This window comes from Tamandua tetradactyla, chromosome 8, assembly GCF_023851605.1.
Source record: "Tamandua tetradactyla isolate mTamTet1 chromosome 8, mTamTet1.pri, whole genome shotgun sequence".
Classification (NCBI taxonomy): Eukaryota; Metazoa; Chordata; class Mammalia; order Pilosa; family Myrmecophagidae; genus Tamandua; species Tamandua tetradactyla.
This window is the reverse complement of record NC_135334.1, coordinates 108,695,231-108,712,982: the sequence shown is the minus strand read 5'-3', so window position 1 is coordinate 108,712,982 and position 17,752 is coordinate 108,695,231. Positions and strand designations below refer to the sequence as shown.

Genomic DNA, 17,752 nt, shown 5'->3' with positions numbered 1-17,752 from the left:
TGGATTTTTATAGTATTTCCTCATGATTAAATTTAGTTTATACATCTTCAACAGAATAGTATAGAAATAATGCCATTCTTTCTATTGAAACCTATCTGAGAAGTTCATGATTCAGTTTGACTCATCATTGGTGATGTTCATTTTGATCATTTGAATAAGGTGGTAGCTGACAAGTTTCTCCTCTGTAAATGTACTCTTTTCCCTTTGTAATCAGTAAGTATTTCGTGGGAAGGTACTTTGAAGCATATAGATATCACATTTCTCATTTAAGTTTTAATATAGCCAACTATTTTTTTATATCAGTATGGACTCATAGTTTCTTAATGTGTTAAAATCCATGACTGTCATTATTTATCTTGATGCTCAAATTGTCCTTTGTTTGGCCAGTGGGAGTCCATTCAAGCTGGTTTCTGAGTTCCTTTGATATGTCTACATCATTCTTTCAGCATTTCTTTGGTTTCAGGTCAGAAAAATGCACCAGGATAACCTTTTGCTTTACCTGACCTTGCCCTGGAATCAACCATTTCTCTATTTGCCTTGGTTCCTTTTATTAGACAGTGGTATGTAGAAGCCAAGATATGGGTGCTAGTATACTCATTATTATTGGAATGATGCTGTTCACAGATCTTCTCAGAACTAGAGAATATATTTATGTGTGTGCATGTATATGTATACATATGCATACATATACAGTTACATTTATGTTTATGTTATCATAAACATATCAACCTATATATGTTGAATATCATAAATTTATACCACCTCTAATTCTAATCCTACACCAAAAGATTCATTTTAGTTTACTTCCTTTCAATGTTTATACCTTTCTTCTCTTTCAGTGAAAAATCTGACTTTCATCATCCCTAACATATTTACTTATTTGATAAATCACCTTCTGTGTAACCAATCCACCATTTCTGCTGTTGCCTTACTTCCTGTTCTAGTTTGCTAGCTGTTGGAATGCAACACACCAGAGGTGGGTTGGCTTTTAATAAAAGGGGATTTATTTAGTTAAAAGTGTATAGTTCTTCAGAGGAAAGGCAGCTAACTTTCAACTGAGGTTCTTTCTTATGCGGGAAGACACAGGACAATCTTTGCTGGCCTTTTCTCCAGGCCTCTGGGTTCCAACAACTTTCCCAGGGTGATTCCTTTCTGCATCTCCAAAGGCCTGGGCTGCGCTGCAAGTGCTGAGATGAGGTATGCTGAGCTGCTTGGGCTGTGCTACATTGACCTCTCTCATTTAGGCTTCCAGCCAGTTAAATCAAACATCATTCATTGCAGCAGGCATTGCCTCCGAGCCGACTGGAGATGTAATCAGCAACAGATAAGGTTCACATGCCATTGGCTCATGTCCATAGCAATAGAACTAGGTACCTTCACCTAGCCAAGTTGATGTCTGAACCTAATTACGACACTTCCCCATGTGGATACCTTCCATCCTCCTTGGATTCAGACACCTCAAGCTGAGGGGTCCTTTTGCAGAATAACCCCATCATCCTGTTCAGCTTCTCATTCCACAGAAGGCTGTCTCTCTCGCCATGAGGATATCTTCCTTTCCCCATTCAAACCTGATAACCCAGTTTTAGAATGCTGCAACCTCCCTCCCCAGCCCTCTTCCTCAAGGACATCTACCTTGCCTTGGTCTGCCCCCCTAATTAAGTTAGGGCTGAATTATTCAAGAAGAAGAAAGTATCAGATGTTTTTAACATAGTATTTTGAGAGGCTGTATTCCTGAATAAGATAAATCTAATTAATGTGAAAATAGGGTTTGTTTTACAAAAGTATCTTTTATAGTCTACTATAAATTCCCTAAAATTTTCCATAAAGTGAGGGATAACTACATTTGAAAAACATTAGTACTTTACGTTTGAAATTTCCATCAAGAGTTAATATATAAACTAGTATCAGTATAGTTTTATTCCTGTACTAGAAAGATGCCTGTACCTGAAATTTAAACCAATTCTGTGGGGATTTTTTTGAGTTGGTCAATTTGTATTTATTTAGAGGTTTTGATAGATCAGTAGAAAATTTGCAGTCATTCAGTATCTTTCACAGATTATATTTTAACAATATTATAACGGCAGATGTGAACTTAAATTAATTTGGTTAAATAAAACTACATTAACCAGAAAAGATTGATGATAAGAAACTGAATATAATGTTCATGGGAGTAATTTTGCGGTCAATTAATTGACTGTGAGTAAGCCATATGCAGTCATCCATTATAGGTTTAATATTGAAATACTTGATATTGATGAGGTTTAATTCCTCTGTCCAATATCAGATTATTTCCTTGTGGTTTTTTTATTACATCAAATTGATGATGGTATGAATTCAATTCAGATTCTTTTACATCTTTTAAATTTTGTATACAAAATTGTTTCTATTTGCTAAAGCTGCTGGAATGAAACATACCAGAAATGGGTTGGTTTTTACAATGGAAATTTTAAAGTTTACAAATTTACAATTCTAAGGCTGTGAAAATGTCCCAGTTAAGGCATCAACAGGACCATACCATCTCTGAAAGAAGGCGGATGGCATACGGGACTCCTCTGTCACATAGGAAGGCACTGGCTAGAATCTACTGATCCTTCTCTCCCAGGTTTCATTGCATTCAGGTTCTGACTCCTTAGTTTCTGTGGGTCCTTGCTTGCTTCTCCTGGGGCATTTCTCTCTGCAAGCTTTCTCAGCTTTTCTTTTACTCTTTTATCTCTTCTTAATTATGAACTTGCAGCCAAGGATCCTCAGATGTTTATGGAAGTCTATAATATCATGGCACATTCTTCTGGAATTCCAAAGCACTGAATATAGAATTATCTAAGATCATCCAGCAAAAGAATTTTTAAAAGAATGAAAGAAAAGATAGAGAGAGAGAGAGCCAAGAGACAAAGAATGAAAAATTTAAAAAGAAAGCAATTCTTATGCGATTTTTAGAATTAAGAAATAATGAAACATTAACTATAGTATTCAGATAAAGACTGCATGTCAGTCTTAATTATATTACTTTCAAATTTGACTTATGCATCATAGGTTGCAGCCACATGGTAGTTTTATAGGTTGGGCAGTCCTCTAAAGGGGCCGATAGAATATGGCTATGGATTGTGATTCAGAAATATATAAATGCAGAAATTATAACTTCTGAAGAGTAGTGGCCTGAAATAATTTGATAAATTTTCTCTAGATCTATTAGTTTTACTTTTGACTAATGGTAGCAGATAATAAATTCAAGATTAGAGTGATAGTTTTCTGAATTTTGCCTTTTTGTTTTTTGAGATGATCTGTACTTTTACTTTGCTTTTGTTCTGTTTGCCTTAAAAAAATACTTTGATCCCATCCAGGCTTGTATCTTTAAAATGCAATCTACGTACTGATGACCTCCAAATGTATATTTCCAGCCCTAAATCAACCCAAATTGACTGTTTAATGTGTTCATTTAGGTGTTTAAAAGACAGCTCACACTCAACATGTTCAAAACAAAATTCCTAAAATCCCTTCTCCTGAAAACTAGCTGCTGCTTTAGTCATTTCCACTTAGTTCATAAGAACTCTCTTTTTCCAGTTGGGAATCCTGTTACCTGTCCCTTCATAATCCACAATCTACTTCTTACTACATCCATAACTAACATCCTAGTCCAAGCCATCATCCTCTTTCACCTGGATCACCTGCAGTAGCATATTAAGTGGTTTCTCTGCCCCCAGCTGTGTTCCTCTTTAGCATTAACAAAGTGATGTTTTTAAAAGCAAGTTAGACAATGTCACATTTGTATTTGGAATTCTCCACTGACTTTATCACATGCACTGTAAAAGCTAAATCCCTATCATATATTACAAGGTTTACAATGATCTGGACCCCCTACCTGACCTTAACCATCTCCAAATTCATCTTCTGCTCTACATTCTTACTACATCCTAGCCACATTGGCTTCTTTATTCTTCTTTGAACAATACCAGTCATTGTCCCACATGAGGGCTTTTGCACTTGCTGAAATGCTCTTCTTTATTTCTGTCAGGTCTTTACTTTAAAGTTGCCATCTCAGAAAGGTCTTTCCTGGCATCCTACGTGATCCTTTTCTTGCTTTATTATTTTTCTTTAGCACTTATCAATATCTAATATGCCATATATTTTAACTTATGTTGTTTACTGTCTATCTCCCCTGTAATTTAAGTTGAACTGAAGTTGTTTTTGTGTCCATTGTTATATTTCAGTGTTCACATTAGTGAGTTACTTACAGTAAATGCTCAATAAATATTTGTTGGAAAAGTGAATCACACCTAAATCAATCCACCAAAATGAAATAAATAATCAACTCATTTGATAATACTCATGGGAGTAAAGTTTATTTCTTAGGAGATGTGATGCAATATCTATTATATTTTTATCTAAAATTTAACAATTATAAGAAAGGTGTAAGAAAATGAGCATTGATACACAGCTGGAGTTTAACTTGGTTAGCCAATCTGGAGGAATATATAACAATAAGAAAAGTCCTATAAAAATGAACATATCTTAGGAGTTCTGCTTCTTGGAAGTTATCCTCTTAAAATCAATATAGACATGCATCAAGTTCTAGGTTTAAACATTTGTTTCAGTGTAGTTCATAATAGTGAAAAGTTGAAAACTGGGCAAACCTACAAAAAGATGGTGATAAGTGAACTATGGTAAAGTTAAACAGTGGAATTCTATGTAACCCTTAAAAAAGTTATGCTGAATAGCATATGCAAATTCAGAGACAGAGGAAGTACGATATGGGTTGGAGGAGGGGGGATGGGAAGTTAATGTATAATGGGTGTAGGGAAAGTTCTGGTGGTGGTGAGGGTAGCACATTTTGAAAATGTGACTAACCTCATTGAGTAGTGTGCTAGGGAGTGACTGAGATGGGGATGTTCATGTTACATGTATATTTCCACAAATAAAAAAGAGGGAGAGAGACTAAAGGGACAATGACAAGTAAATGCAATACATGATCCTGGATCTAATAATGGAGGAGAAAAGTCCTAAAAGATGTTGGGATGTATTTAAAATTTCAATATACTCTGTAAGCTTTATATCAATGTTAAATTTCTTGAACTTGATAATTGTACTTAACTGAATATCCTAGTTCTTAGGAAATGTACATGAAGATATTAAATGTTTAAGGAGCATGAGGTATACAGTCTGCTCTCACATGTTTAGAAAATGTGTGGATGGATGGGATGTATAGAATGACATGGTAAATGTAGCAAAATGTTAAAATTTGGTGGATCTGGGTATTTGGGTGGGTAGGGGTCTGTTGGAGTTCTCTGTATGGGTTTTATATTATTTTCACAACTGTCCTGTAAACTTGAAATTATTTCAAAATAAAAACTTAAGAAAACTAAATCTGAATAAAGTCTGAAATTTAATTAATAATATATCAGTATTGCTTCATTAATTGTGAGAACTGGACCATACTAATGTAAGATGTTAGTATTAGGGGAAAGTGGACATGTGGCATATGGGAACTCTGCACTGTCTTTGCATCTTTTCTGCAAATCTAAAACTATTCTAAAATTTAAAATTTATTAGAAAAAAATGGTAAGGAGTTATTACTTAGGGGTATTCTTATAGGGTGATACAAAAGTTTTGAAACTAGAGAGTGTTGGTGGTTGCACATTATGAACACACTAAATACCACTCAATTGTACACATTAAAAATTTGTATGTTATGTGAATTTCATCTCAAAAAAAGAGAAAAGAACCAGTGTGGCTCATATAAAGGACTTTGTTGGAAAAATAAGTTATGCTATAGATTAAATTATCATAAAAATGTGTGTGTATTATATATTAAGTAAAAATAGACTACGAAATAGTACATTAGAATACTAGAATGAAATAATACATGATTATTCTCCTTCCCCAGTTGCTCTCTTTTAAAGTGTAAATGCATAGATAAAGATCTGGAAGTTCCAGAGTGTTAACTATTTTCTCTGAGTTGTGAGATGCTTTGTTAGTTTTAAAAAACAAATTACTTCTAACTGGCTTTTTCAAATTTTCTTCACTGAAGAGCTAATGTGAAGCAGCAAACCCCATTAGACGGCTTTAGTTTTTTTCTAGGTATTTATCACTCTCTTACATGTTATACTTTTTTTGTATATTTTTTATCTGTTTTTTCCCATTCCCACTAAAAAAAACCTTAAGAACTTTGTTTTTGTTCACTGCTGTTCCCAAGCAAAGTGTCTAGCATATAGTAGTAGGTTCTCCATAAGTATGTGTTGAATAAAGAAATGAATGTATTAAATAAATTATGAAATTTATTTATTTTACATGAAGTAAGAAAGTTATTGTAAGTAAAATTTTGAAAAGATGTGTCATTTGAAGGAATAGTGTATAGACAATAAATGAACTCCTTTTGAAACATTCAATTATAGTATCAGAAGGAATTGGTAGTAGATAATTTAAAAATTTTAATAAGATATCCCCCCCCTTGTTTTTCAAGGTTTCTAAATATTCTTTACAGAAGAAAGTGAGTGAAATGGTAAGTAAATTATGAATTTATACGTATTTTTTCTGGTTTAGTATATAAGATAAATAGTATTTTTACCAATAAAAATGTGACATTTATAATACAGATAGGAATGACTGGCACTAGTTATTACTTTCCCTCTTAAAGGCCTAACAGTTTAAAATATAGCTTAAATTATTTCAAAAATTCATCTCCAGATTACATGGTGCTTATATATTATAAAATAAAATAAGTGAATTTTATATAGTTCCCAATTTTTTGGTAGACGTCTCATATTAAAGGCAAATAAAAAATAAACAATAAAACTCTAAAACCTGTTGTTTTAATACTATGTTTTCCAGGTATTTATGCAAACATATAGTTATTACAGTATGAAAAAATGAAATAATATAAATGTGAAGTAGTATTCAAATAGTACATTTGGGATATGATACTCATCCTTTGTCATTCAACAAGTATTTATATGTGCTTTCCTCTTCAATAGTATGTTAAAAATTAATGTTTGTATTTTAATGGCTTAGCATTTTATGGAATATTTACTTCAATATTCTCCCTTTCCAGTCCTCTTTGATTCAGAATAGTATTCTTTTTCTGTGATTTTTATTGAGCAAAATTATCCCATAGCACTTAAATCTTTAGAGGGCAACTTAGGTGGGTTTATGCTATTCTAATTTTCATTCTTTGGAACAGGTTGTAAGGTAAGTAAAATTAATTTTTGAGTATGGTTAAGATATTATATACATGAGAAATAAGAAATGAGAGATTATCCCTTATGATATTAAATACAAAAACATAAAGTATTTTGCTTCTTGAAATTGTCTTGGTGTGTTGGAAAATAAAAGCCCTATAGAAAGATTGCTAAGGTTGATTGAATAAAAGATGTGAAAGTTCTGCTGCTGTTCAACTGGAAAGAATGAAGATAATATGGTCAGACAATTTTAAACTGTGATTTTAATTAAGAAGCTGAAAAACTAGATTCCAGTTTAGCTTTAAGTACCATGACATTTGTACTGAAAGTCATCTTCAACGCTACAGTGGTTTTACACAAAATATAGTGAAATTGAATAATGTGCCCTTTGACCTGGGAGATAAGGCTACAAGTTAAAGATCAAAGGCAACATAAAATGTGTTTTATTTTATTCCATTTTAAAATTTCATCAGATACTTATAATCTAAAAGAATTGCAACATGCAATATACTTACGCTAGTTTTGGTCACTTCTGAGTTTTTGTTATTGTGAATTACAGCCTTGTAAAAACTCACTAAAATGCTATTTGAATTATAGTCATAATATTTTTTTCTGATAGTTCAAAATATTAAATCATTTTGCATCAAGGTAATTTTATATAGTAGTATGTATGTTTAATATTTTATGCCCATTCTGACATAATATTTATGTTTTTTGGATAATTGATTTAAAAGTTTAAAATAATCTTTTTCTAAATATTCTTTATATAATTCAGATGACTTACTTATTCAAAGAGCTGTACAGCATTCAGTAATACAGTTAATCTTTTTTAATTCAAAGCTATACATTATTCTTTTATAGTATCCGGTTTTAGATTCTTTGGGTAAGGTAGGAAACAAAATGACCACTAAAGTTAAAACAGGACTTTGAAGAGAAACAGATAAAGTTGTGTCCAAAAATAAATAATTTTAAACATAGTTAAGTAACTTTGAAAAAAGTTTATAATCTCCTATAGGTGAGCATTTAACTACTATTAAATTTCTGACTTTCGGGAGTTCAAAAATCTGACAGTTTTGCAGAAGTGAGGTGATATGCCCTTAAATAAATTAAAATGATCATGAATCCGAAGGTTCATCTATCCCTAAATTTACTGAAACCTCCTTTTGGAAAGAAATCACCATCATTATCAATATAAAGAATGCAACAAAAAATAAATTAAAAATAAACTTTAGAACATCATATGACCTCTAACTGTGATTTAGTCATTGCTGAAAATCTTTCCTGTTTTGTTCAGCGATTACTGTATAGGTGACTATGTTGTGTAATTGAATTCATAGATGAATATGTTGCATAACTGAGTGCTAATAGAGGTTAATGAAGGTAGTAAAAACTTACTAACTCAGAGTCCCTTGAGGGTTCAAAGGTGGGGGTGGGGGGAAATATATATATGTGGAACTAGTAAACTTTCCCATCTGGGAAACCCAAGGTACCCTTTCAGCCACTGGGGACTCCCAAGAAAATAGGACAAACCCTTGATTTTGAGGCTTGCCCTTATGAAACTTACTTTTGTAGTACAGAAGCTAAAACTACCTATAACAAAGTCTGAGTTGCTTCCAGGAAATCTCTTTTGTTGCTCAGGTGTGGCCACATCTCTAAACCCAACTCTTCAAGGAAAATCATTACCCTCCCCTCTGTGTGGGATGTGACATCCAGAGGTGAAATTCTCCCTGATAATGTGGGGCATGACTCCCTGGGATGTGTCTGACCCTGGCACAATGAGACAGACAATGCCTTCTGGACCAAAAGGGGGAAAAGATATGTAACAAAATAAGGCATCAGTGGCTAAGAGAGATCAAATATCGTCAAGAGGCTATTCTGGAGGCTACCCTTATGCACGTTTCAGTGAGATAATGCTAATTGCCATAGTTTACTAAACCCTAAATCAACATCATTCCTCTCAACTCTTAAGAACGCCCAGGGCTTGAACTGAGAACCTATAAAGGTTTCACATACTAGGTTTGCTTTCCTGGAACAGGTAATTCCCGGAGGGTTTCTAGGTCAGATAAATCCTAGAACTCAGAGGCACCACCCTCTCCAAGATTTTCAGTTAATTTCATCTCCTTATCCTTTAATTTTATCCCTCTATTCTTTAGTTTCTCAACATGAAAAAGTCAATGGGCATTGCCCAAAGATCCCTATAGAATGGGAGAACGGTTAAAGGAGAAGGAGGAGGTATAACAGAGAAAATCAGATTTAAGAAACAAGTATGACTACTGAATCACTATATTAATATTCCTTCTAGTCTCCGGTTTTGGAGCATCTAGAAAAAAAGCCTCAGATAGTAGAATGGTAGTCCATGACAAACTCTGGGATCTGATCTGTAACTATTTGTTGAAGTGTGCTTTGAAAATTATTGCTTTTTTCTTTCTTTGCTTTATATATATGTTTCACAATTTTAAAGTTTAAAAAACCAAAAACAATAAAAAATTACTAGCCAGTATCTGCCCGCTCCCCACTGCCCCACTGCTTTCTATGTGCATCCCACTTGCCACGCTCCAGTTCTCGCCCCTGAAGGGAATCAGCCTGGCATACAAGGAGAACATGCCCTGGGCTCTCAGCTGTCCTGGTCAGCAAGACTGCCCGGAAGATCTTCCAGGAGCCCTCTAAACTGAATAAAATTAAGGTACCTGCCGCCTGCATGGTGGATGAACCACTTCTGAGAGAAAATCCCTGTTGCTTTTTCATCTTTCCTGTAGAATACCAAGATATTTGGCAGATGTATGAGAAAGCTGGGGTTTCCTTTTGGACAGCTGAGGAAGTAGATCTTTCCAGGGGCGTTCAGCACTGGGAAGTCCTGAAGCCTGAGAAGAGACATTTTATGTCACATGTTCTATCTTTCTTTGCAGCAAGTGGTGGCATAGTAAATTAAAACTTGGTGGAGTGATTTAGCCAAGAAGTTCAGATTACAGAAGCCCGCTATTTCTGTGGCACAAATTGTCATGGAAAACATACATTCTGAAATGTATAGTCTTCTTAGTGACAATTAAAGATTTCCAAAGAAAGGGAATTTCTCTTCAATGCAATTGAAATGATGCCTTGCATGAAGAAGGTAAAATGGGCCTTGCATTGGATTGTGAACAGAGAAGCTACCTACAGAGAACGCGTTGTAGCCTTTGCAGCCGTAGAAGGAATTTTCTTTTCTGGCTCTTTTGCATTGATTTTCTGGCTCAAAAAACGAGGAATGGTGCCTGGCCTCACATTTTTCAATGAACTTATTAGGAGAGATGAGGGTCTACACTGCAACTTTGCCTGCCTCATGTTCAAACACCTGCTTCACAAACCTTTAGAACAAAGAGTAGAAGAAATTGTTATCAGTGCTGTTAGGAAAGAACAGGATTTTCTTATGGAGGCCTTGTCTGTGAAGCTGATTGGAATGAATTGCACTTTAATGAAGCAGTACATTGAATTCATGTTAGACAGACTTATGCTGGAAGTGGGTTTCAGCAAGATTTTCAGAGTAGAGAATCCATTTGACTTTATGGAGAATATTTTACTTGAAGGGAAGACCAACTTCTTTAAGAAAAGAGTAGGCAGATATCAGAGGATGGGAATGATATCAAGTTCAACAGAAAATTTTTTAATCTTGGATGCTGACATCTAAATGAACTGAGGATATATTCTTATTTTGCTGATTGTTCTTTTCCTTCTCAAAAAAAAAATCAGCTACTTGAAATGTTTTCCACCAGCTACACCACAAAATAGCCCAATAGGAATATTTGATGGCTTCTTTGAAACTGTGTAGCTACCTCAAAACTAGTCCTGTTAATAATACTAGTAGGATTGTCTAGAAAGAGGATATCTGAGACACAAGGGTAGTAGGGTTTTTATGAAGGATGTTATCTGTGTTTGGTTTTTGCAAGCAGGTTGGCTGTACCTGCAGGAATCTTGGCCGTCAAGAGGGGAGACCCTCAAGCTAAATTGGATTCAACAGTATTGAACATTCAGTTACTCCCACAAGGCAGTTGAAAGATGTCATACTCACTGCTTCAAAGCAGATTTTAAAGTTTACTTATTAGTTCGTATATAAAACTAGTACTTTACATGCAAGTAAACATTGTACTGTCAAGCTAAAAGCCTAATATACTTAACTTCATTACTTTCTACACCAAAATGCTATGCAAAGTATTCAATCCACCACTTAATGAGAGCCAGTCCAGAATTTACTAGGTGACTAAAGTTAAACCTGTGTACACTAAGCATGTTATTTCTAAGCTTTATTTTCTTTTGTGGATTGAAGTACTTTTTTATCAATTTTAAAGTCAATTCTGTGCATACCTACATGTTAGCCAGTCAGTGCCACATAGAAGACAGGTTGTGTGTTTTATCCTGTAGCACAGCTGTGCATGTTGAAGTAGAGAGTCCTGGGATAAGAGAAAAGAAGTTTTAGTTTTTTAAAGGGTATTCTTTCAGGTGAAAATTTCTAACTTAAGTCCTTAGGGATGGAGGCATTGCCTTGACTGTTGGTGAGCTTGGTCTTAATACCTGGCAGGGGCTCTAGTATCTGATTTCTCAAATGTGTGTGCTTCCCCCACCTTCTAATTGTAGGAAATGATTCTCAAAGGTTCTTAGATGGGATATGAGATAATGTTGAAAATTTTTCAAATCATCTTCATACAGAATAACCTATACAAGATCTTGTTCTTCAGTTGTAAAGCCAGAACTGAAGTTGGTTTTGCTAAAAGTTGGGTGTGTGTTTTAATTTGAAACTTCCTACATGTGGCCTTTGGATTATACCTATAGTTCATACTTGGAAATAACCACCCAGTATTTTCTTACAGTCATGATCGATTCATTAGGGATTGCCCAGTACAATCACTTCTAACATTTACCTAAATCTGGTGCCAACTTGACTGCCTAAACTTCAACAGAAAACTAGTGTTGCATGAGCTATTAATAGATGTTCCATTCAAATTTTTAATTTCAGAAGGAAGTATAAACTAATAGATATACTTAATAGGGCTTATGTTGTCAATCTGCCTTTTCTTTTAACTTTGTTGTATAATATAACATACAAAGCAAAGGAAGAAAAAAGCAATAGTTTTCAAATATGACTGCTGTTCTCGTTTGCTAGCTGCCGGAATGCAACACACCAGAGACAGATTGGCTTTTAATAAAAGGGGATTTATTTTGTTAGTTCTTCAGAGGATAGGCAGCTAACTTTCCACTGAGGTTCTTTCTTATGTGGGAGGCACAGGATGGTCTCTGCTGGTCTTCTCTCCAGGCCCCTGGGTTCCAACAGTTTTCTTTGGGGTAACTTCTTTCTGCATCACCAAAGGCCTGGGCTGAGCTGCAAGTACTGAGATGAGGAATGCCGAGCTGCTTAGGCTGTGCTACGTTGCACCTTCTCATTTAAGCACCAGCAAATTAAGTCAAACGTCACTCATTGCAGCTGGCACACCTCCTAACCGACTGCAGATGTAAATCAGCAACAGATGAGGTTGACGTACCATTGGCTCATAGCCATAGCAACAGAACTAGGCACCTTCACCTGGCCAAGTTGACAACTGAATCTAACTACCACAACTGCTATAAGAGCTTATAGTCTATGCCCCCATTTCTTATAAGCATTTTTCAAAAGAGACCATACAATACTCTTCAACAAGAAGTTACAGGACAGATCCCAGAGTTTGTCATGGGCTACCATACCATCATCCAGGTTTTTCCTTCTAGCTGCTCCAGAACATTGGAAGCTAGAAGGAATGTATTTATTTTTTATCATCACTTTTTGTGTGAGAAATAACATATATACTAAAAAACAGTAAATTTCAAAGCACAGCACAACAATTAGTTGTGAAACAGATTTCAGAGTTTGAATGGGTTACAATTCCACATTTTAGGTTTTCATTCCTAGCTACTTTAAGATACTAGAAACTAAAGGAAATATCAATACATTGATTCAGCAGTCATACTCGTTTGTAAAACCCTACCTTCTCTGTATAACTCCATCATCACCTTTGATCTTTCTATCCTGTTCTTTAGGGATATTTGGGCTATGGCCATTCTAAATTTCTCATGTTGGAAGGCGCTGTCATTAATATGGGGTAGGGAGATGGAACTAGCTGATGTTCTAAAGAGGCTGGGCCCTTTAGGTTTCAGGACTTACCTGGTCCAGGGAGCCATCTGGAGGTTGTAGGTTTCTGGAAAGTTACCTTAGTGCGTGGAACCTTTGTAGAATCTCATATATTGCCCTATTGCCCTAGGTGTTCTTTAGGATTGGCTGGAATGGTTTTGGTCAGGATAGCATCGTTGATTCCACAATGCCAGGGCTGGGCTCATCCCTGGGAGTCATCTCATATGCCGCCAGGGAGACTTTCACCCCTGGATGTCATGTCCCACATAGCAGGGAGGGCAATGGTTTCACTTGGAGAGTTGGGCTTAGAGAGAATAAGGCATCATCTGAGCAACAAAAAAGGTCTTCCAGAAGTAACTCTAAGGCATACCTATAGGTAGGCTAACCTTCTCCGTTACGTACATAAGCTTCACAAGAGCAAGCCTCAAGATCAAGGGCTTGGCCAATTGATTTTGGTGTCCCTAATAATTGACACAGTATCAGGGATTTCCCAGGTGGTAAAGTTTAATAGTTCCATATTTTTCTCCCATCCCTCAAGGGACTTTACCAATACTTTTTTATTATCTGCTTAATGTATTCTGGGATGTATCTAGGCATTACATTAAGCTATATAGGGTTAACAGCCCTTATTCTTATTCTGGGCTCCTTGTGTTTAGTTGAGCTATCCAGACAGGTAGAGTTAGATTATATGCCACAGAAAATTTAGATTCTGGACAAAATAAACCTTTGTTCCTTTGGTCTCAAAGAGTAGGTAAGGTTCTAAAATATAGACAATGTCGTCCTTACTCCTGTGTTCTGAATTACCTTAATCCTGACCTGATAGACTTCATTCTTATCTCTAAATACTAGGTTATACATATATAGAACAGCCTCTCAAAATCCAGAAATAATAATTACCACTCTGGACTAAATGTGACTGCTATAAGAGCTTACAATCTAGGCCCCTGTTTTCTTATAAACATTTTCTAAAAGAGATCATACAATAATTGCGCTTTTGTTTCTGGCTTATTTCGCCTCACCCAATGTCCCACAGATTCATTCACAATGTTGCCTGCCTCACAACTTAGTTCCTTTTTGTAGCAGCATAATTTTCAATACACTATTGTTTGCCAATCTGCTTCTCAGTCAGTGCATCCTTCAGCCACCTCCATTCATTAGGCATCATATATAATGTCCAAGTGAACAGTCCATCAGCACGCTCAATTTTAGATAACGTCATTGTTCCCAAGAGAAAGATAACTAATAAACACACCTTCACCAAATAGAAAATCTAAACTACCCCTTAACTCTTGTTCCTCACCCATTATTTACCCCTGGTGTTGCTGTGGTATAATTTGATGTCTTCCTGTTAAATATAGCCCATAGCATGCATTAGCAGTTTTCTCCCTATACCCTGAATTTATGAATTCTTTGTACCTTTGAAGTAGTTCATGCAAGAGCTTATTTATATTTTGTAGTGTTAATCAGTGGGATGTGTAGGTCCATAGAATCCCTTTCAATCATGTTCACCTAATATTGAAGATTTTTATTTGACTAAGAACCACCACATATTTCTTTTTAGATTAGAATGTTTTTAGACTGAAGACTTGTCTGGAAATACTCTTTATGACAATAAATATTATATATGTCTGAACACACATACATCATTAGCAGTATAACTTTAGATTTTTGATTTAGTATATGTTTTATATTTATGACTCAAAATCTTAGGATACCTTGAGGAAAGATGTCATAGGTTTAAGAAATTTGTAATTCCATTGACTTAGTTTGAATTCATATTGAAATTGAAAGATAATAGAAACAAACAATATATGAAGTTTATTTTTAGATTTGTATCTTTTCCTCTAAAATTTACTCATAACAAACTAGTTATTTTAAGGGAAATTAATTATATCTATAAAGGTTACAAATCAGTCTCCTTAAGTAAATAGGAGGGGGGAAATGTAAAGCTACACCTTTTGTTGATAAATATATTTCTAAAAAGTTGTATGTAAATATTATTAGATTGTGTTTTAAATGTCTCGAGAGGCTTTAAAGTAAAACTTTACTGACTATGTATTTATGTATGTGCTGTCTTCTCTCTCTCTAATCTTGATTTTTATAGATTAGTTTCTTTAAAATGAGGTACACATTTTTACAAAGCAAGAAATCCTGGCGTTTATTTGTGGATGGATTTTTTGTATTTAATAGTAAACTTTTGTGTAAAAGACAGCATTACATGAATCAGGACTTCCAGGAAGATGGCAGAGTACAGTGGACTGATTTCATCCAAGCTCCATGGAATAAGAAAAGGGTCCGGGTACATGGACTGGAAGCCAAATCTGGGTCTCCTGCATGTCAGGCAAGCTTTCTACCACTGAGCCACCTGTGTACGCTATACTGCCTAGTTTTTAACAGACCCTCAAGTGTTTCTTTTGTGCATGTATGTGCATGGGCTGGGAGTCAAACCCAGATTCTCCTGAATGACAGGCAGGCATTCTGCTGCTGAATCACCTGTACATCTTTTCTGCCTAGCTTCTAATAGACCACAAATAGAATTACACCCTTACATGAGATCCAGTGAATTACTGACAAACCAAGTGCAAAAGGGGACCTTCAACACAAACCCAAGTAAATGCAAAACTTCAGACGAGTGAAGGAAACCAACTTGCAAAATAGCCTTATTAAGATAATCAAATGCCCTGAACAGAACAGGAAATCACAAAGCACATGAAGATCCAGACACAAATGGTCCAGCCAAATAACCAAATAAAAACACCAGAAGGGACACAGAATATGGAACAACTACTCAAGGATATTTATAAAGAAGTAAAAGCTATCAAGAAGACACTAGAAGAGCATAAAGAAGAATTCAAAACATTAAGTAGAAAAATAGCAAATATCGCTGAGATGAAAGTACTATAGACCAAATTAGAAATATACTAGAGAATCATGATAGCAGACTCAAAGAAGCAGAATGAAGAATAAGTGAGCTAGAAGACAGAACAGTTAAACTAGAGTGTACAAAAGAATGAATGTCAAGAAGATAGAAAAAATGGAACTTAATCTCAGGAAAATGATGGACAACAAAAGATGTACAAATGTAAGAATCATTGGTGTTCCAGAAAGAGAAGAGAAGAGGAAAGGCCTGGGAAGGTTAGTTGAAGAGATAATTGGAGAAAACTTCCCAACCCTTATAAAAGATATGAGTATGCAAATCAAAGAGGCCCAATGGACCTAAAATAGAATAAATCCAAATAGACCTACTCCAAGCCATCTATTAATCAGGCTATCAAATGTTGAAGAAAAGCAGAAAGTCCTGAAAGCAGCATAAGAAAAAGTGATCTACTATATACAAAGGATATTAATAAAATTGAGTTCAGACTAATCAGCAGAGGCACCATGGAGGTGAGAAGGCAATGGTATAAAATATTTAAGATCATGAATGAGAAAGGCTTTCAACCAAGAATTCTTTATCCAGCAAAATTGTCCTTTAAAATTGAGGGAGAGATTCAAATCTTCAAAGACAAAGACTGAGAGAACTGGTCAACAATAAAACGCCCTACAAAAAATACTAAAGGGAGTTCAGTCAGCTGAAAAAAAAAAAATGACAGAAGAAGGAGGTCTGGGGGAGGGCGCAGAATTGAAGAATATTTTTAAGGGTAATTTAAGAGATAAAAAGAGAGAGGGAAAAGAATATGTAGATCTGACAAAAACTAAAGGATACAACGGTAGATTCAAGAACTGCTTTTACAGTAATAACTTTGAATGTTAATGGACTAATTAAAAGATGCAAATTAGAAGAATAGATTAAGAATATTATCCATCTATATGCTATTTACAAGAGACGCAACTTAGACACAAGGATTCAAATAGATTGAAAGTGAAAGGATGGAAAAAGATGTTCTATGCAAGCTGTAACCAAAGGAAAGCAGGAATAGCTATAATATCAGATAAAATAGGCTCTAAGACATCATAAGAGACAAAGAAGGACACTATGTATTAATAAAAGGGACAATCCAATATGAAGAAATAGCAATCATGAGTGTTTATGCTCCCAGACAAGGAGCTCCAAAGTACATGAGGCAAACATTGAAAAAACTGTAGAAAGACAGATGTTTCAACAATAATGGTGGGAGACTTCAGTACACCACTTTTCTCTATAGATAGAACAGCCAGACAGAGGGTCAACTAGGAAATAGAGAACTTGAACACTGTGATAAATGGATTAGATTTAAAAGACATATATAGATCATTACACCCCAAACACCAGTATATACATTTTTCTCCAGTGCTCGTGGAATGTTCTCCAGGATGGTTTTATGCTGGGACACAAACTGAGTCTTTATAAATTTATAAGATTGAAATTACCCAAAGCACTTTTTCTGACCACAGTGAAATGAAGCTGGAAATTACCACCAAAGAACCAGAATTTTCACAAGTATATGGAGATTAAACAACACACTCATAAATA

At 35.1% G+C, this 17,752-nt stretch overlaps 1 protein-coding gene and 1 pseudogene across 8 annotated transcripts in view; both read left to right on the top strand.

Moving 5' to 3' along the window:
- The window catches only part of CCDC73 (coiled-coil domain containing 73), a 280,686-nt gene that overhangs the window by 165,147 nt on the left and 97,787 nt on the right, over window positions 1-17,752 (top strand). For all 8 annotated transcript variants that reach the window (XM_077114323.1, XM_077114321.1, XM_077114322.1 and 5 more), the window contains one exon: window positions 6,455-6,493. In XM_077114323.1, coding sequence (XP_076970438.1) covers window positions 6,455-6,493 — 39 coding nt within the window. The remainder of the gene's footprint in view (window positions 1-6,454; window positions 6,494-17,752) is intronic.
- LOC143643952 (ribonucleoside-diphosphate reductase subunit M2 pseudogene) lies at window positions 8,484-10,830 on the top strand (annotated as a pseudogene).